This window comes from Pogona vitticeps, chromosome 5 (genome assembly GCF_051106095.1).
Source record: "Pogona vitticeps strain Pit_001003342236 chromosome 5, PviZW2.1, whole genome shotgun sequence".
Classification (NCBI taxonomy): Eukaryota; Metazoa; Chordata; class Lepidosauria; order Squamata; family Agamidae; genus Pogona; species Pogona vitticeps.
Window position 1 is genome coordinate 95,915,932 of NC_135787.1, and position 20,305 is coordinate 95,936,236.

General features: G+C 41.2%; 2 protein-coding genes across 15 annotated transcripts in view; both read right to left on the reverse strand.

Moving 5' to 3' along the window:
• The window catches only part of ADD1 (adducin 1), a 74,413-nt gene extending 72,349 nt beyond the window's left edge, over positions 1 to 2,064 (reverse strand). For all 12 annotated transcript variants that reach the window (XR_013545581.1, XR_013545580.1, XR_013545579.1 and 9 more), the window contains exon 1: positions 1,926 to 2,064. The gene's annotated coding sequence lies outside the window, so the exon portion shown is untranslated. The remainder of the gene's footprint in view (positions 1 to 1,925) is intronic.
• Positions 2,065 to 10,971: 8,907 nt separating this feature from the next.
• The window catches only part of SH3BP2 (SH3 domain binding protein 2), a 43,144-nt gene continuing 33,810 nt past the window's right edge, over positions 10,972 to 20,305 (reverse strand). For all 3 annotated transcript variants that reach the window (XM_073000986.2, XM_020811220.3, XM_073000985.2), the window contains 7 exons: positions 19,036 to 19,101; positions 18,077 to 18,665; positions 17,338 to 17,467; positions 16,056 to 16,111; positions 15,551 to 15,632; positions 14,788 to 14,847; positions 10,972 to 13,109 (listed from right to left, as the gene is read on the reverse strand). In XM_073000986.2, the coding sequence (XP_072857087.2) occupies positions 12,975 to 13,109; positions 14,788 to 14,847; positions 15,551 to 15,632; positions 16,056 to 16,111; positions 17,338 to 17,467; positions 18,077 to 18,665; positions 19,036 to 19,101 (1,118 nt within the window). In that variant the 3' untranslated portion in view covers positions 10,972 to 12,974. The remainder of the gene's footprint in view (positions 13,110 to 14,787; positions 14,848 to 15,550; positions 15,633 to 16,055; positions 16,112 to 17,337; positions 17,468 to 18,076; positions 18,666 to 19,035; positions 19,102 to 20,305) is intronic.

The window sequence follows — 20,305 nt, forward strand, 5'->3', positions numbered from 1 at the left end:
GATATTGCCTTCCATTTTTTAAAAAGGGGGAATGTCTTATTTGATCTCTTTCCGTAAAAATAAGGTCCAGTACACACATGGTGCACATATATTCAAAGAAAAAAATCTGCTTCTCAAAGCACAATTCCCCATGCCTGAACAGACATTTTTTTTCAGAGCAGGACCTCCAAAGGACACAAAAATAGGTTTTTGCATGCTAACAGTTTCTACCAGATATTATTCATTGAGTCAGTCCACAGTACTATTCCAATTTTCTACAAACAATTCCACAGATTTTATTATTTTGGATTTACTCTCAACAATACTCATGCAACTAATATAATCTTAAACATTATTATAAAAGAATACTTTACAGTAACTAAAAGCCTGCAAATGTATAAATTCCATTCTCAAGAAACGTGCCCCCTTTTTTCTACCATGACAAGATGCATGATGAGACCCAGATTCTATTCTATGATAGAGTAACTGGTCGGGCAGAAGATACAAAGGCTGAGAACCACTAGTTTAAAGCAGCACCACTAACTTTGTACATTCAGCAGTGCTTTACAAAAAGGAGGCAGGCAGTGACAGGTGGTCAGGGAAGCAGGTATGGAGAGAGAAAGAGAGCTTGTGTGACAGAGTGTGTGGCACAATGGCAAAGCAAGAGGTACAAGGTGCAACAAAGCAAAAGGTGAGGAAGGATGGGAGAATGGCCGGGCAAAGGCAGGTTTGGCCTCTATAAGGCACAGTGAGGGAGCTCTTAGAGATTTAACTGCACAGCTCACCTTAAGTGGAATGGCCCCTGCCGCCGAGTCTACAGCCTTTCCCCTCACTGGACTGCCACTTCCTTGCTCCCCAAACTCTCTCACCTTCCCACATACTCCCCGACCTCCCACCCTTGTGCTTTATGCCCCACCTCTGCACCTCCCTCACTGTCTGCCTTTTGTAAAGCAACAGCAGATGCGGAACAGATCTGTTAAGCAGAAGGAGGGCAGGATGATGAGGAGGGGGAGACAAGGTGAAGAGGCAATAGGGAGGCAATCTATAAGGCACTGTGCCTTCTAGAGGCCAAATGGGGATGGAAAAGTGTCGGGGGGGGGCAACAGCAGAGGCTCTTCAGGTGGCGGAAGAGCCTGGACTACCTGTTTCCAGAAGTGCATACAGTATCTGAAACAAGAGGTGCAACCTGCTCCCCCACCCCCTTCCGATAACACAGCATTTACCAATACAGTATTTCAAAGCATTCTCTCCTGAGGAGAAACACCAAGATCACTTGGAGGCGCTAGCCCGACCCCGAGGGCCCCCACAGGACTCTCCTTCTCAGCCACCCCCACCATCTGAGATGCTCTGGAGGCTTTCCATTCTGCACACAGAAAAGGGCCGGGGTTTTTTTCGGGGCCCTATGTCGTCTACTCTACATATTAAAATATGGCTCTGGCTGGGAAACGGCCAATCCAAACATGCAATGGGGAAGGCTTTTAATTCTGAGATGTGTGTAACATCTCGTCGGATTTCCTGTTTTGTTATTGTCGCTGTTTGGTCATTATTATTTTTCGGGGGGGGGGGGGAAGAGGCTCTCTCTTTCTTGGATGCTATTCCAAGCCCATTCACAAGACAGCATTGAGGTCTCGGGCTCCAAGAAGCAAAACCAGAGGAGGCAACCCCAGCCGAGACAGGCTGTCAGAGTCCGAAGCTTTCTAAGCCCCTGGAGAACTTCCTCGACCGCGAACGAGCAAAAACAGCGGCGCTCGGCAAAACAACGAGCATCTTTCCCCTCCCTCCCCGCCCGGCCCCAGCGCTGCGCGGACAGACCGTCTTCTTTCCCCTCGCCCCTTGGAGCGAGGCTGGGGGGGGGAGAGAGAGAGATGGGGGGATCTTTCCTCAACCCAGACGAAGAGCGAGTCACTGCGCCGCGGTCCCCCCCCCTCCTATCACGACCTTCTCACCCAAAGATGCAGAAAGAGGGGCGTCCAGCGCCGAGAAACACCTCAGACGGATCCGCCGCCGACGCGCCTATCACCGCCTGACTCCGGCCCGCGACCGCCCGCTTCTTCTCCACCGCCGCGCCAGGGTGCGGTTTCTCCGCTCCGCAGGCCAATAAACAGGCCAGTCATTGGAGCGCGCCCACGTGGCAAGCAAGCAGCCTGCTGATTCGCTGGCTGTGCAGAAGGGCCGCGCTCCGTCGGCAGAGGGAACCAGCCTTCCGGCAATTTTTTTGCCCCTCGGTCTCGCGGATCGAGCAACAGCCCCCCCCCGCGGGACGGTCACGCGCTCCCCATGGTCTGGTTGATGGTCCCCTTTTCATCCCGAGCCCCCTCCCTTGCTCCCTCCCGTCTCGACGGGTGGGCGGGGCAAGAGGAGGCGTTGCTGTTGTTCGAGCCTGAGGGCGCCTCCCCTCTACCGGCCCCGATCCCTCCCCCAAGGCGTCCGTCTCTGCTCTTGTGAACACACGCCAGAGGAGGGGGGGGGTTGAGGGGTTTTGTCCTCCCGCTTTTCCCTGCCCTTCTCTCCGCATCTACGAGGCTTCGGGACTGCCAAGTATTTGCCATTGTAAACTACCCTGAAGGCACACTTCTTTCTGTTGTTGTCAGGTGCCATTAGGTCCGCTTCCGACTTAATGGCGACCCCATGAAGGAGCGCTCTCCAAAATTGTTCTGTCCTCAGCCGCCCTGCTCAGCTCTTACAGACGCAAGCCTCTGGCTTCCTTTAGGGATTCGATCCATCTCGTATTTGGTCTTCCTCTTTTCCTGCTGCCTTCCACCTTTCTCAGCATCTTTGTCTTTTCCCAAGAATCCTGCCTTCTCATAATGTGGTCAGAATAGGGCAGACTCGGTTTCATGACTTTTTCCTTCAGAGAGAGTTCAGGCTGGACTTGATCTGTGACCCACTTGTTTGCCCTTCTGGCAGTCCAGTCCACAAAGCTCTCCTCCAGCATATTTCAAACCAAACAATTTTTCCCTGTCAGTTTTCCTAACTGTCCAGCTTTCACACCCATACATGATGACTGGAAATACAAGTGTGGATGATTTTGGTCTTGGTCACCAATTACATATCCTTACACTTTTCTGTGATGATTGAGCCAAGGTATTGAACATATTTCACCATTTCAGTATCTTAATTGTCAAAGTTGTGTAGTTCTTCAGTAGTCATGGTTTTGGTCTTAATGTTCAATTGCAGTCCTGCTTTGGTACTTTTTTCACTTTCACTAAAAGTGGTTTCAAGTGATTCTTGAAAGTGATCTGCCGGAAAGATGGTATCATCTGCATTTCTTAAATTACTCATCTGGAAGATGAGTCATGGCAACTGGACTTCTTTTTTATTAGCTTGAAATCAAAGAGGTCTTGGTTGCCAGACTCAACTTCCAAATAACTTTACCTGGATGACTGAGAATCTTTATAGTTAAATTGCTGATGTTTCTTCCCACCAATCTTCATTTCTCCTTCATCTGAATCCAGTTTGGCTTTTCATATATGTTCCGCATACAGATTGAACAGGTAAGGGAATACAATGCACCCTTGTCTGACACCTTTGCCTATGGAAACCATTCTGTCTCTCCAAATTCTGTAATATGCCCACAGTACAAGTTATGTATTAGGACAATCAAGTGCTGAGCCACACCCATTTCTTTCAGAACAACTCATAGATTTTTGTGATTTACACAGTGAAAGACTTTGCTGTGGCCTATAAAGCATAGACTGATCTGAAATTTTTCAGTGCTCTCCAGTAGCCAGAAATTTACAATGTGATTGCAAGTGCCTCTTCCTTTTCAAAATACAGCTTGAACATCAGGCACTTCTTGCTTTATATGAGGTATATAAGTTAAATTAATAATAAATAAATAAATAAAAGCCTTTGTTGCAACATATTGAGCACGGCTCTGCATGTATTAGAAGTTAAAGCAATGGTCCTATGGTTACTGCAGTCCTTGTCATCTCCTTTCTTAGGGATTAGAAACTGGTAACAGAAAAGTGTGTATGATCTTGTTCTTGGTCTCCAATAACACATTCTTACACTTGGTTATCTTTTCTAATTCCTTCATTGCTGCCCTTCCTACTAGTACCAATCTTCTTTTGGTTTCCTGGCTGCACTGTCCATTTGGACTGATGGTTGAACCAAGGTAAACAAACCTCTAACTATTTCAAGTTCTTCATTGTTAAAGTTGAGTCTCTTTGCTGTCAACCTGGAGGACTGACTTGTCTTGGAACAATCTCCACATCCCAAATCTTGACACAACACCCCCCACACACACACACACAGAAAACACTTTGCAACCCCCTTCAAAGTCACAGTTCTCAGACTGGGAACTTGTGTAGAATCTAGGTAGAGGCTAGATTCCTAAAATTGATATGTTTCCATTCCCATTGGTCTTGGGTATTGAAGAGTGTTCCCTATTGGTCCACAGAGGTGAGACATATTTATTAAGGGGGTGATATGATCCACTGAGCACTATGTACTCTACATCACAATGCAATGGTGTTGCTATCCCAAAAAATTATGGAAGTGATTTGGTTTCCAAACACAAACAGCCCTAGTCAAATATCTGCAGAAAAATCCACCTCATGTCTAACAAATCACATGTTCATTACATAGAATTAACCTCTGAAGGGTGCTGTATGATCTTTGCAGTCTTCTGTCTACACTGCAGATTAAATTTCATGAAATTTAGAGCCTGTCCAGATTGGCATATAGACTGGTATATGGACGGCTGTTGGTATGGTTTGGTTAGAACCGAATTATGATTCAGCGCCATCCTAATTAGCTCATTGTGTACCCTGTGTGGACAGTTAGCTCACACCCAAATGGGTGACATTATCTGAGGTGACAACCCTGCAATGTAATCAGTGGCATTAAAAGGGAGGACAGAGAAGCCCCCTTCTTTTTCTTTAATATTTTCAGCTGACACAGTGCAATTCTAATACTGAAAGAGAAAAGCCACTGAAGCTGGCTAAATGAAGGTTGTTAGAAAAGGTGGGGATTTTATATACTTTGATTCAACCAAAAATTCAAATGGAGAGTGCAGCTGGGAATTCAGAAGATTGGGACTGTGATAATTACATGATCTCACTTGAATGTGTATATTAAAGTAATTAGACTGAATTGTTTGAATCAGTTATTAAGAAATGAATGAATAGTTAATACATTATGGCTATACATATCTGAGCAGCAGTTACTAAGTGAAGAACCAATACTGCAATATTCTGGGAATCTTATTTGTTTTTACAGGTAGCATTTTAAACTGACATATTTGTATTTTTCTTGCTTGTTTTTACAACAATACATACTGTGGATGATTCTTTCTAACCATGTTCCACTGCATTGGCTTGGTTGATTACTAGAATAGGAGCCAGGACGTGCTCTTCTTATTCAGTCATACAGTATATGATTCTCCCAATTTTTATATCCATAAAAGATGGGCTCATGTCCTCTCTTATCTATTTCTAGACATGTCATCCATGTCATTACAGCATCTGGTATTTAAATTCTGAATTGGTTGTAAAATATTCAAAAATTGCAATTGATTCAGGAAGCCTGTATCTGAAGATGCCAGTTCATCTACATTTAGATAACTGACAGTTACCCATGAAGAGTTGGGGCATCCATGTTGTCCCTTTGTGGGTTGAGATAAGATTATAGCTGAGGCTGTTTGCTGGACATTCTACTCATAAACAATCCTTATCAAGAGAATTTCCATTGGGACTCTCAGCAGGCAGCCATGTCTCACAGGCTGGGTAGGAGATGATATACTTTGAGTTTCTATTTTCATAATTTCTATCAAAGCCATTCATTCTCTCCTCAGAAGTTATCACTTGTTTTTGACCCCTGTCATCTGCCTAAGTCACTCTCAGGTTTTACAGTGGGGTACTCTTCCCATTATCATCAACATGATTATACACAATACAAGATTTTTCCAAAGATCTTGAAAAGTGCTATCACATCACTCCTCAGTCTTCTTTTCTCAAGGCTAAACCTGCCCATTTCTTTCAGCCTTTCCTCATAAGGCTTAGTTTCCAGTTCCCTGATCATCCTTGTCACCCTCCTCTGAACTTGTTCCAATTCGTTAGCATCCTTCTTGAAGTGTGGTGTCCAGAATTGGACACAATCCTCAAGGTGAGGCCTAACCAATGCTGAATAGAGGGGAACAAGGACTTCACAGGATTTGGAAACTATGCTTCTATTAATTCAGCCCAAAATAGCATTTGCTCCTTTTATAGCCACATCACACTATTGGCTTGTGATCCACAACAATTCCAAGATCCTTCTCGCTCGTAGTTTTACTGAGCCAGGTATCCCCCACCTTGTAATTGTGCAATTGGTTTCTTTTTCCGAGGTGCAGTACTTTGCACATCCCTGTTGAATTTCATTCTGTTGCTTTCGGCTGTGCTCCATCCTATCAAGGTTATTTTGAATTTTGTTTCTGTTTTTTAGGATATTAGCTATTCCACCCAATTTTGTATCATGTGCAAATATGACAAGCATTCCCTGTGCCCCCTCATCCAAATCATTAATAAAAATATTGAAGAGCACTGTACCCAGGACTGAGCCTTGGGGTACCCCACTTGTTACCTCCTCCCAGTTAGAGAAGGAGGGATTCATCATCACCCTCGGAGTAGGATTCTGTAGCCAATTGTGTATCCACCTGATACAGTACTTGATTATCCAGCCCACACCTAGTTAGCTTGCTAATCAGGATATCATGGGACACTTTGTCAAAAGCTTTGCTGAAGTCAAGATATACTACATCTGTACTATTCCCTCTGTCTATCGGGGATGTTATTTGATCAAAAAATTAGATCAGATTAGTTTGGCAGGATTTGTTCTTGACAAATCCGTGTTGACTTCTAGTTATTACTGCATTGTTTTCTAGGAGCTTGCACAATGACCACTTTACTATCTGTTCCAGAATTTTTCCTGGGATTGATATAAGGCTGGCTGGCCTGTAGTTCCTAGGTTCCTCTTTTTTGTCCTTTTTTGAAGATAGGGATAAAATTGGCCCTCCTCCAATCCTTTGGCACCTCACCCGTTTCCCATGATTTCAAGAAAATAATGGATCTGAACTCGAAGAATTCTTCAGCCAGTTCCTTCAATACTCTCGGATGCAGTTCATCCAGCCCTGGAGATTAATGCTGATACAAGAACATGCTGGTACTTAGATTCAGGTGAGACTGGGCATTGTGATTCTCTTATCAGATCTTTTATCAACTACAGAAAAAATGACATCCTGTTGGTTAGTGTAGTGAATCACAGATGTGTTATAGTGTGAAATATAGGGGGTTTACTCAGAAAGTGAATCTACAAATGCTCCAGAATATTTATGAGCTCTTCTTCGCCTGTCTAATTCTACTGAAATCTCTGTTTTCCATTTGGATACTGGCTCTTGCACACAGAAGGCCATAGCATATATTTATGCTGTTAAATACTGTTTTAAAATTATAAGGATAAAATCTGTCCCAACATCTGCTTTTAGAGAAGTGTTGACTTTTAACAATAGAGAACTTTATGTTGGAATCAGGAAATTCTTCAGGTCATTGATATACCGTATTTGCCGGCGCACAAGGCGACCGGCCGTATAAGATGACCCCCCCCCAACAGGAGGAGGGGAAACGGGTGGGTGGCGGGCGGGCGAGTGCGCGGCTGGCTCAGTGGCGCGGGGCGGCGGGCAGTCTGGCAGCGGCTCAGGCATGGCAGCAAGAGGGCAAGGAAGAGCAGAAGAGGATGAGTGGGTGGCGGCAGGAGGAGGAGGAAGAGGAAAAGGGAAATGGGCGGGTTGCGGGCGAGTGAGCGCGCGGCTGGCTCAGCGGCGCGGGGTGGCGGGCAGCCCAGCGGCGGGCTCTGGCTGCTCAGGCATGGCAGGCTGTGCTTCCCTCCCTCCATCCAGACCGACTGCCTGCCTGCCTACCTGCCTTCCTCCCCAGCCAGTGCAGCCCCGTGTCATTCAGTGCACCCAGCATACAAGACGACCCCCCCCCACTTGGAGGCATGTGTTTTTGGGCCCAAAAAGTCATCTTTTACACCGGCAAATACGGTATACGAATGTGACACCTTTGTTTGCCCACGAAAAAGTCAAATAATTAATGTAAGCTTTTGTGTAAATTCAGCTTAAGAGGATGCCTAGCAAAGCTTTGCCATGAATCCTTAGGAGGGAAAATCATTTTTTCTGCACCACAAGTTACTGGAGCATTCTTACTCCATGAAATATTGCATTAATTGGATTCGGCATCCTTCAGTCGCAAGAAGCTATGGTAACATGCTCTGAATAGAGGACTTGAAACAGCGTCTAGTGTGGCTGAGGAGGCCAATATGAGAGTGACAATCTCTTCCACACTGAATACAATCTGTACACCACACAATCCCCCCCACACTGAAGACAGATACAATCTGTCCCCCTATCCAGCTCCCTGATTTTGCTGGTTTCAGGACTGCCTCTGTGCCTTGGCCTGCTGGACAAGGATCTCTTCAAATTGGGAGAGGTCATGCTGCACTGCCTGCCTCCAGGGTGAATGCTCAGATGTCAAAATTTCCCATCTGTTGCGGTCCATTCCTAAGGCCTTCAGATACCGCTTGCAGATATCCTTGTATCACAGCTGTGGTCTCTCCTCTGGGGTGCTTTCCCTGCATTAATTCTCCATACAGGAGATATTTTGGAATCCGACCATCAGCCATTCTCACGACATGCCCAAGCTAACATAGACACTGTTGTTTCAGTAATGTATACATGCTAAAAATTCCAGCTTGTTCTAGGACTACTCTATTTGGAACTTTGTCCTGGCAGGTGATACCAAAAATGTGTTGGAGACAACACATATGGAACGTCTTCAGCTTCCTCTCCTGCCTTGCACAAAGGGTCCAGGATTCATTGCATTACAGGAGTGTACTCAGGACACAGGATCTATAGACCTGGATCTTGGTATGTGTCGTCAGCTTCTTATTGAGCCATACTCTTTTTGTGAGTTTAGAGAACATGGTAGCTGCTTTGCCAGTATGTTTATTCAGCTTGACATCTAGGGAGAGAGTGTCAGAGATCATTGAGCCAAGGTACACGAAATCATGAACAACCTCTGATTCTTGTGTGGAGATGGTAATAGAGGGAGGTGAGTCCATGCCCTGGCCCATGACTTGTGTTTTTTTCAGGCTGATTGTTAGTCCAAAGTCTTGGCAGGCCTTACTAAAGTGATTCATGAGTTGTTGGAGGTCTTCAACAGATGGGCAACAACAGCTGCATCATCTGCGAAGAGGAAGTTTGTCATGCTTTTCAGCTGGACTTTGGTCTTCGCTCTCAATCTAGAGAGATTATTTATAACCAACATTAAATATATCAAATAAGATATATATGGACTCTCTCTGAATCTTCTGAACACCTTGCATTTTGAGAAGATGATGTTATTTCAAATCTCACATTTTAAAATACAATTTTCAAAATACGATTGTAATGTTATGTAGTGGATGGTTAACTACTGTAAAGCTCCTTGTTGTTCATGAGGGTAAAGCACTATAGCTTTTACCCCATGAAACAACTTTTTAAGGGGGGAGGTGTGTAGCGAATAGCCCTGCCGTCACCTGTCCGTCACAGCTGAAGTAGAAGTGATTAGAAGTACAAGCTCTTGGGGGAAGGGTGCCAGATGATCTGCAAAACATTAGTTATAACAGTTCTGCTTATCACAATAGTAGCAGCCAGCCAAACATAAGTTTGCAGACCCATGAAATCACAAAGGGGTGCAAACATAATGAGAATTTGGATTGGACAAATAATTGCTTAGAACATCTGATTCCTATAACTGACATGTTCTTTAAAATGGGTTGTTTACAGATTGGGAAGATATGAACAACTTTTAAAAATGGGGAAATAAGAGCTATACAGATCCATACACTGAGGCATTCATTCATAACAAGACAGTTTCATTATGCTACACAAGCTGGATATCAATAACACTGATATCACGGAAGCAGGAGCAGCACTAGAAAATCAACAACAGAAGTTCTTCCATAGACTTTAAACAGGCTTGGCTGGATGAGAATAATACTTAACAATTTTGCTTGTGCTATTAAGATGTTTAGAGGCTACATTTTATTTTATATATTCTTATTTTAAGAAATCTGACTTTTAAATGTATTTGCAAGAAGGCTTAAAGTTATACTGCTTTTTACTTTCAAATGTATTCTCTGCCTTTATGTGTTATAAGAATTTGAGCATTTGTATTTTTGGAAGGTAACTTAAAACATTCTCATTTTTTCTTTTTACTCTTAAAATAAATGGCCCTGTATTTTATATTCAAATTTGATTGAAGTTCTGCCTAGAATTTAAGTGTTAACACTTGTATTTTTTCATAAATTGCAGGAATATATTTTAAGTATACTGTATGTGCCTACAGTTTTTTTCATAATTGTAAAATGTTTGTAAGTGATTTTGTGCATAGACGTAATGTAGATAAACAAAGCTTGCAGAAATAAACAAACAAGTCTGGAATTATTGCAACATTATTGCAAAATTATTACTTACTTTGATATTCAGATTAATTTTGATATGATTGTCTGTGATTGGTTTCATTCTGAGATTAATCCTTTACTGGGATAAATGTCAGCTGTGATGAGCACAGGCTTCTGATTTTCTTCCATGAAGGTCTCTAAGTCTGGAAGACTCTTGGATCAATTCTCAGGCATTAGAATCCAGCAGGTGGAACCCCACTAGATGTTTGTAAATCAGAGGTTAGAAAGCTGCTTATCAGGGAAGCTGTAGTAGTAGGCCTCCTGCATCACCAAAGGTTAGATTAGATGGCCTTTTTGAGTTTGTTTCCAATTCTATGATTATCCAGCTGGGCAAGTTCTGTTGAAGACTAAAGTATGAGATGTAAGCAGAGCAGAGGTAAATCACAGAGAAGTGGATATTTTTGTCATGATAGGATGAACAGTTTTCATGAAGTGCCATGCCTTCAAGAATAATATTCATGACTCATATCCTTCCAAAGAAGCAGAATTCTAATGATACACAATGACAGCTACCTTAATGAACTATTTACTGTTCATTGAATATTGAGTTAGATAATAATATACAAAAGAGAGAAATCTCAGTACAGTGCCAGATTCAAAAGCCTCTTTGGATAAATTCAGATGAGTCAAGTGCCTACCTCACAGGAGTTCATCATTAACAGTATTTAGAATATGATCAGACGACAGCAGACTTAGCTTTCACATTAACCATATTGTTAAAAGCATATTACATTACATTATCAGTTAATAAATGTAACCTATAGATTTGGCAGCAAAAGCAAAAACATGTGTGTATGCACATACATATATCTAAATGTGTGTGTGTGTGTGTGTGTGTGTGTGTGTGTGTGTGTGTGTGTGTGTGTGTGTGTGTGTGTGTAATCAGACTGCATATTTTCCTATGATTACAATTCACTCTTAACTAAATGAACTTTCAGATAAGCTGGCATGCTGTTAATTTTGTAGCATTCTAGAGTCCATTGAGTAGGAAGGGAGGTGTGGTGTATACTTTGTGAACAGCACACCATCATTAAAATGCCTTGGAGGGCCAAAAGTTCCTTAAATATAAAAAATGGCAGAGCACCTTCATGCTGGTCTATAATATAGTGGAGAAAGGCACTGTAAGGACACTAAGGTTTGGCATAATCCTAAGGGTGCAATTGGCTTAGTTTACAAGACATGATCTAAAGCCTGCTTAATTCACAGTCTAAAAACCAGCATGCTATGTGAGGTCCTGTGTCCATTATAGCTTAATTATAAATCAGTACAATACTTTGTCAAACATCAGTGCTGATTCAGGAAAACAAATAAGTGGTCATTAACACGTTGCTTATGGTTTGGTTTTCTTTTAGTGTGGCTTAATTCACCCTTTTTTCCAGTGAGCACATGTGTTTTAAGTAAGAGCAATCCACCCCACCCCTTTTGCAAGCTGTTACACTGTTTTCTGGCACAGCACTAGGACTGTAGTTTATTTGGTGCAATTAGGAGTGCTCCTGATTATTCCATTCTGCAGGTTATGTAGTTGCTTAATTTCCTCCCAAACAGAGTTATGAACAGCATTCTCTTCATTGACAACCTTGTGATGTATGCAGTGGGTTGTGACAATAGAAAAGTTGGTGGAGAAACCCTCTCCTCTTATCTTCTTCTTCTCAGATTTTTTAAATATTATACTAAGTGACATAGTGCTATTTCAGGCATAAGGGAGTATCCATGCTAGGCTGTAGCATTATGCCACTTACTAATTTAAACACAATTAAAAAAGGGAAGTAATTGTGGCCTACAGAGCAACATCTGCAACAAAAGACAGGGAAAGGAGAGGGGACATCAATAATCAAAAGGGAGATAAACTGGAGCAATCTTAAGTGCCATCTGGATCCTTCTCACAGGAGAAGGAACATCTCTCATGTAAATGGAAGAATTGCTCAAGTGCAAGATAAAAGAGATAAAAGCAAAGATAAAAATCTTTTAAAAGTGACCAGGATCACTCCAAATTCCCCCATCAAGTCACACCCTTTCTATTTTAATAGTTGTGTCAGTTAGTCTATCTTTATATCTAGAGGTCTAAGAGAAAGTATAACAGATTAGGAAGGGTACCTACTGATCAGTCACATCACAGAGATAACAATTATACAAAATCACATTGAGCCTCTTCTGGCAATGTGTCCCACTACTTATTATATGGAATCTGGGCCAGAAAACCTTGTAGAAAAATACTGTACTTTGCCATAACAGACCCAGACATTCTGTGAAAGTGCAGAGAAAACAGTACATACATTCTTGTTTGTTTACAGCAGGGTTGGAGAACATCTGGCCTTCCATGTGCTGCTGGACTGTACTTTCCAGCAACTCTAGGCATCATAGTTAATGGTGAGAAATTATTCAAGTTGCAGTCCAACAATATTTAGAGGGCCACCTCTTCCCATCCTCAGTCCACTGGGAATATAAACATTTGAAATCTGTAAACCCATATTTAGCAACAATGCTTGATGGTAAGAGTGGACTGTGAAGGTCTGTCACCTTTGTCCAGAACCATATGGCAATCGTAGCATCAAATTGTTATGGCTGGGCAAGACATGGTTGCAGTAGTATTCAATAAGACCTCCGAGACTCTTGAAAAGTACACTTGCCTCCAGGTGAAATTTGGAGTCCTATTGGAAGATTAAAAAGACATCTTTGGTTACGGTTCACCACAGAAACATCCCATGACAATAAAACAAGGACCAATAACAGCAGCTCAGTAATGCAGGAAATCTGATATACTGTAACAAAACGTAACATGTGGCTACAGCTAAATGAAACAAGGTTACTAAGCCTACATTTTGTTGGTATTCAGATAAAAGTATTATTTCTCCCTAGTTAAAACATACATATATCTAAATGTGAAAAATCAGATGTTCATCCATAGATCCTTATAATCAGTAGATCTCAACTTTCCATATGTAATGTCCCACCAAATGCTCTATTAAAGAACTTGGGTCACACCAGGCTAGAAACAAAATCACTTTTTTTGAGAAAGACACTTAAAGGCATTTTATGAACATATCAATAATTTACTATTAAGTTTAAGAATATAAAAATTATAATAGTAATATCTGCAAACGAAAGCATACAAGCAAACCAAAACTTTTATAAATAGCTGAAAATTATAATCCTGTTTAGCATAAATGATAATGCTATGGTATCTGTAAAACACAAGAATAATCAGTGAAGACTAAAGATATATTTTATTACTAAGACTGAAACACAAAGTAATTTCATTATTTCATGTAAAAAGAACCCCTGCATCCCACCAACACCATTTCTGTGTCCCACAAGCAGAGAGACACTGTTACAAAATAAAAAATGAACAATCAACAGCAATGTAATGCCTAGAGACAAAGCAAACAAACATAACTAGCTTGGTAAGGAAGGAGATAGCAGCTGCCATTCTAAACCTACACTCTGAATCTCTCAGAGACCATGACCAGGAGCTTGTGTACATAGTGAGTGAACAGAGATGTTCTGTGAAAGAGTTTAGCAGGGCAGATTGAGGAGGAGGCAGAGGATACTGTGTCACAGTCTGTACTGGACAAAAGATATGGATGTTGATTGAGCAGCAATGAGGACTTGGCAACACCTGTGGCATGTTTGTCTTCCTGCCTGAGGACGTGCCAGACTACTAAATAAAACAAAATAAGTTGAAATAAACATTAAATAGCTGTCACAAAGTGAGAAAAGCAGTTTGGAAGTTGTGATGTTAATTTCCAGTTATAGATCACATTGTCCATTTTCAATAGTTTACTGGAGGGAGGAGTGCAGCCCACAGACTAACAGCAAAACTCAAAACTGATCCTTTCTCCTGAGAATGCTTATTTGTGTTTTAAAAAGGCACCCTGAATACAAAAAGTTGATCTCATAAATCTGCACCCCAAAGGGTGATGTTGTGTTGTTCCAAGTTCTCCCCCAAGAAAACACAATCAAGGATTAGATGCATTCCATGAAAAGCTAGTCAGTCTAAGGATGGGCATAAAAAGCCACAATTTTCAAAACAAAAAATCAGCTCTATATTGTCTACTTGGTAAAGAAAGACCAAAGAGAAATCTCAGACTTTAAAGGGTGGTGGGATACAGAAGTTGAAATGCAACATCAATGAACAATAGGCACAATAAAAAGATTGTCCAAAAGGGTGGAAAATTTTATTTAGCACTTGTTTCCGTCATCAACCATTTCTATGTCTGGAGTTACTGTAAAAATACACTCGGTAGAAGAACATTAAATTAAAAGTAAATTGCATGTTGTTTCATGCAGCTACCGTAAATTTATTGAATGTACCATCCTTTTACCCACCTGTTGAAAGATCCTGTAGTTTCTCACTTTCTCAATAGATTCATCCCACACAACTAATACCTTGAATAAGCAGACAGAATCACATATCAATCATCATACCAGTTATCCCCTTCCACTCAGCACATTGCCAGCATAAGTTAAAATAAAAGGAAGCTACTTACAAGGATCTGTTCTAGACATGAACATGATAGGTAACTTCTGCTTTTATTATTTTAAACTCACTGACAGTACAAGATGACCCAAGGGAAAAAAGGCAAACAGACCATTTCACAGCCCATGCTGGAATAATTGTATGTGCATGTTCTCAAACTCCACTTCCTCCAGAAGAAGCTCTGTTGTAAGTTATTGTAAGTTAGTGGGCAGTATAAATTTGGGTAGGGTGGAGGAGACAAAGCCTTAAACCTGTGCTAAGAAATGGAAATTTTCATAAGGTAGGTCCAATATATTTCAACATGCAGCCTCTCTCAGGGCCAGTTTTGCATTATATGGTTCTGATGAGATAGGCCTCACTTGGAGCAGCAGTAGAGAAAGCTACCTAAAAAATGACTAATTTTTGCCAGGCTGCTGAAAGATTTGATAATCTATCAAATATAAAGTGTTTGGGTGAATCAATAATTTTAAGGGAGATAGCTACAAATAATGATGCACATAAACCACATTAAATCAGATATACTTTCCTGTGAAAAACAAGCAGTTTGAGAATCTGACATTAAGAAAACACATGCCATTTAATTTATAAAATCCTTAGAATTTATTCTGTTACCTTTCCAGTTTTTGTGGATGAATTCCTGATACAGAATAATCCATTTTTTGGATGTCCTGTGGAACTTTCAGCTTTGAACATCCTAAAATTGTGTGGGAAATACCAAATAGTCACTTATATGAAATACCAGGAAACAGCTCTAAAATATGGCTATCATGATGACTAAACCTGACGGCTAACTTTTTGGGAAAATTACTTATTCTGAAAACAGTTTAGAAAATGGCTGATAAGGATGTAACAGCAGCACATTTGCTAGGGGAAGCTAGTACACAGACATAAGGATAAGGCAATCTTAACTCTAGCCTAGCCATACATTTCTACAAACCTCTGCTTTCCAGCATTCCTCTTTTATTACAATGTCAAGGTCAGAACTCATGACCAGATTTTTGGCTTTTTCCCCTTTGTCCATTCTCCAGCTATTTCCCACTCATATTTCCCAGCCGCTTTTGTAAGTGAACCTAGACACTACCAAAATCCCAACTGTTTACATAGAATTTTTTTTTACCTTTCAACTTCAAGGGAGTCTGAGGTGTTAACAAATGCTGAATTAGGCAGCTCAACCTACAAAAAAAAGGTGAGTATTAGCAGGGAAAGAGAATAAAAAGGGTACTATGCATAGCAAGACTGATATAACGGTCACATTTGAACATATCCATCTGATGATCAAGTCACACACACAATGTTTGAGTCAGTTCCTTTAGAAACACTAGTTGCATCTTCAAAGAAACTGGCAACCATTATCATAGTTTACTTAAAATCTACTGTAAAAATTGCATATTGTCAAGTTGATTTTGACTTACGGTGACCATTTCCACAGTTTTCTAGGTAGATAGTACTCAGAAATTGTCTACCATCCCTTTCTTCTGTGGATCCTTTGGGACCATGCAGTTTACCCAACTTACACAAATCTGGCTCTTCTCCTACAAGGCACAGTAGAGAGTTGAATTCCCAACCTCTGCCTCCACAGCCAGGGGTCCAACTTACTGATCAATCCAATTAGCTACATAGTCAGCTAGTAGGAACTAAAATTCATCTTAATGAAATGAGAACAAAGTGGAACAAAGAACTGGGCTGTCCAGTGAAAATTAACCAGTGGACATTTACCCTAGCTTCAATATTTGAGATCTCTTTAGATATGAAGCGGTCCTTCAGCTTGGCTCAGCAAAAACTGCTGACTGGGCACATTACACACCGCTATGTTTATTTCAAAATAAACCGGCCACTTCAGGGCATGATACCTGGTGTCTCCTTTTGTTCATATGTATTGCAGCAAATTAACTTGGTATTTTTAAAAAATATATTTGTAGACATGTATAGCCATGTGACCACAGAGGATTGTCTGCGGACAAAACGCCCGCACTACGGGTTGGAAACGGAGATGAGCACCGGCCTCTAGAGTTGGACATGACTGGACAAACTGTTAAAGGGAACCTTTACCTTTACCTGTATACTTTAAGCTAGGTTCCATAAACTTGTAAATAAATTGATGATCAGTTAATGTACATGCCTAGTTAATGATTATATTCTCTCCCCTCTTTTCTTTTCTTTTTTCTTTTCCTCCCCATTTCATTTTTCCCATAGTGCATATATAATTCAAAAGCACAATAAAAAAAATTAAAACTAGGTGTTAGTAGTATATCAAGTAGCTATACAAATGAGGCAGCCAATACAAGAGTAGTTCATTTAAGGATCATCTGAAGTTTCACATTTCATTTCTAAGAATTAGACATATCAATGTTGTGGAACACATCTGTAAGGTATGACTCAATACAAATGAGCTGCCTTACCTTTTCATAGTCGTCATCTGAATCTTCTCCAGAAAACTTTGATTTTGGAGGCACTGCTAGTTTTTCAAATGAAGGACTTCGGAAACTTTGTCCATCAGGGGCTAACCGCCTAGTAGGCACAGAACCTAAACTGGAATTCAAAAAGTAACATACAACAGTAAAGCAGATTTGTACATATCTAGTGATCCACATGAACTAAACCCTGGACAAGATTGGTTGAAAAATACAAATTTGTAAATTTTACTGAGACATGCCAATTGTGAATATAATGGGCCGTTTCATGTAACATCTCCCTATACAAATACACTAAAAGTGAGGATTAGCAGGAGTAAGCATAGGAAGAAAAAGGTCAGCATATCCGGGACCAATCAGATACATTTTGTGTAGCAAATACCTGATGCAGAAGAGCCCTAACGGGATTCAAGTAAACATGTTAACAGAGAGTCCTGCCCCCTTAACTGTAATTCTCTTAATTGTCAGAGTGACATTCTGGGCGAGGAAGCCTCGTCAGGTATCAGAAGCTCTCCTATGCAGAGTATCACTCCCCACAAAGAATGGAAACGAAGCCATTGGGCTTTTCCTGCTCACATCTGGATCTGTGGACAAGAGCTCATTTCAAGTGAAGGATGTGAAAGAAGAGCAAGTTTATTATTTTTTTTCCCAACACTATTCGATTAACATCAGATTCTTGTTTGAAAAAGCCCATACCTTACGCCATGAACTCTGTTTTCCAACTTACTGTGGAGGCAAAGGCTTCTCTGGTTTGCATATAGGCAGAGATGGTTTGTCACTGGGCACCTGAGAATTAAACAGTACTTCAGGAATCAGAAGTCCAGGCTCCCCCTGTTTTTTGGGTGCTTTTAGGTCCACTGTATTCACAGTAAATGATGATAACTTGGGCTTGCTGCTTGGCAATGGAGGTGGTGCTTGTACAAAAGCTTTTAAGTCTTTAAGCCTCTCACACACTTCAGCAGTAGATGACACACAGGCTGGTGGCAGACGTTCAGCTGATCCCAAACAAGAGTTTCTAACAGATATGGGGTTTTTGGCTGGAGGAACTGGAGGCACTAGTGATCCTTGGCCACTTGCCTGACCTGTTGAGTGGGGCCTCACATTATGCTCTGCTTGGCAATGAAAAGGGGGTTCCCTTTTCTTACTCAGTAGAAATTCAGGCCTAATATCAGGTAAACTTTTTTTCAGGGATGGCGGTAGAAGCACACCCACACTGCACTTGCCAGAGAATGAACGTGATTTTGTCTCTGTATAGGAAGCTCTTCCCATTGGAGGAACTGGAGGAGGTGGATAAGATGGCGGAAAGACTTTTGGATCTGTGTCAAAAAAAACAGCAACAACGGTTTACCTGAATGAACAGATTACAATATCTAGACAACAACATACATAGAAAGAGCACAGCATATAGGCAGAGCCTGAGATGTTCAGAGAAAGCTTAGAGCATCATAGATTTTGTGATAGGAAGGGTAACATTCATCCAAATAATGAACTCAAATTATAGAATCTTGACAGAAACAAAACAGGCATAGTAGCTTTCACAGTGAAGATGGAAACTATTGTTACATAGACAATCTTTTCATTGCTTCAGAGGGGCTCCTACACTGCTAAGTAACTTACTAATACTACTGCTTTTAATTTGTTTAGAACTTTGCACCTGTGTATCATACTTTGACTGACCCCACATACCTTCACACTTTACACTATCTGAATTATCTGGCTGTAAGTATTCATCATCTTCATCCTGGTCATAATCTGAAAAAGTAAACATAGCTCATTAGATGCTATACCCAAAGAATATTCAGGGATTCTGCAGCAGTCAGCAACTTGTTCATAACACAGCTGGCCCAAATAGAAGTAAACATGGTTCGGCTGGAATTGACAGAAAGCCATTGGCATTCTGCTCACATGCCTACATAAATTCTCTTCCTGTTGAGTGATGGGAAGCCACACAGACCCTGCAAAAAAGGAATGAGTTCTATAGCAGGAAGGAACTGACAAGGCTGGAAAGAGCTGTGATATGCGGGGGAAATCCACTGTAGCATATGCGAGACCCAACAGAAGAGATTAGTCGATGGGGATCAAACATGTCACCAATAAAGAAGAAAAGTCAGCCACTCCAGCAAGAAGTGCAGAGCTCAAGACAGTGTTCTTAAAGGGTCAGAAAGGGGCGGGGGAGTCTCCACAGCAAAAGCACAAGACGTTAATCTCCTGTTTTTCAAAACTGATTTATGTTTTTCCCTTCTGTAAGGAAAAAATGCAGATGAAATAATATTATTGGGACTGAATCAGGCATTCCCTAGACTACAATTCCCACTCAATGAAAAAACAGAATAAAGCTGGACTGTGTAAGAAGGACCAAGCCCAGAGAAAATAGGGTAGACACAGACCGACTGACCAACCGACCAACCAACCAACATGCCCTAAAACAACCTGGACATGAAATTCTATTTCAAAATACTGAAGTACTGGACAATCATTATGTTAGACTGCACAGGGAAGCCATTGAAATCCACAAACACCAGCAGAGCTTCAACAAAAAAGAAGAATGTTTAAAACTCAACAAGGCCTGGCTCCCAGCACTGAAAAATACAGCCTGCAAAAGGTCAGCACACTCTACCCAGCCACAAGGACCAGGGATTACTGCACACAAAAGACCAGCTAATGACACCCATCAATCACAGTGACAGACAATCTCTTCCTCCTTATCACAACAATAAGATGCCGGCCACAGAGACTGGCAAAACGTTAGGAAGAACAACCTTCAGAACACGGCCAAAGAGCCCGAAAAACCCACAACAACCACAGTTAAAACAGTTTGAAGAAATAACAGGATGAAGGGTTAACTGGAATAAGTCAGAATGCATATTAATACATTATGATGAATAAGGGAAAGTGAGGATGAAAAACAAATTTGAAGGGAAGCTTAAAAACTCTATTAAATATTTAGAGATAAACG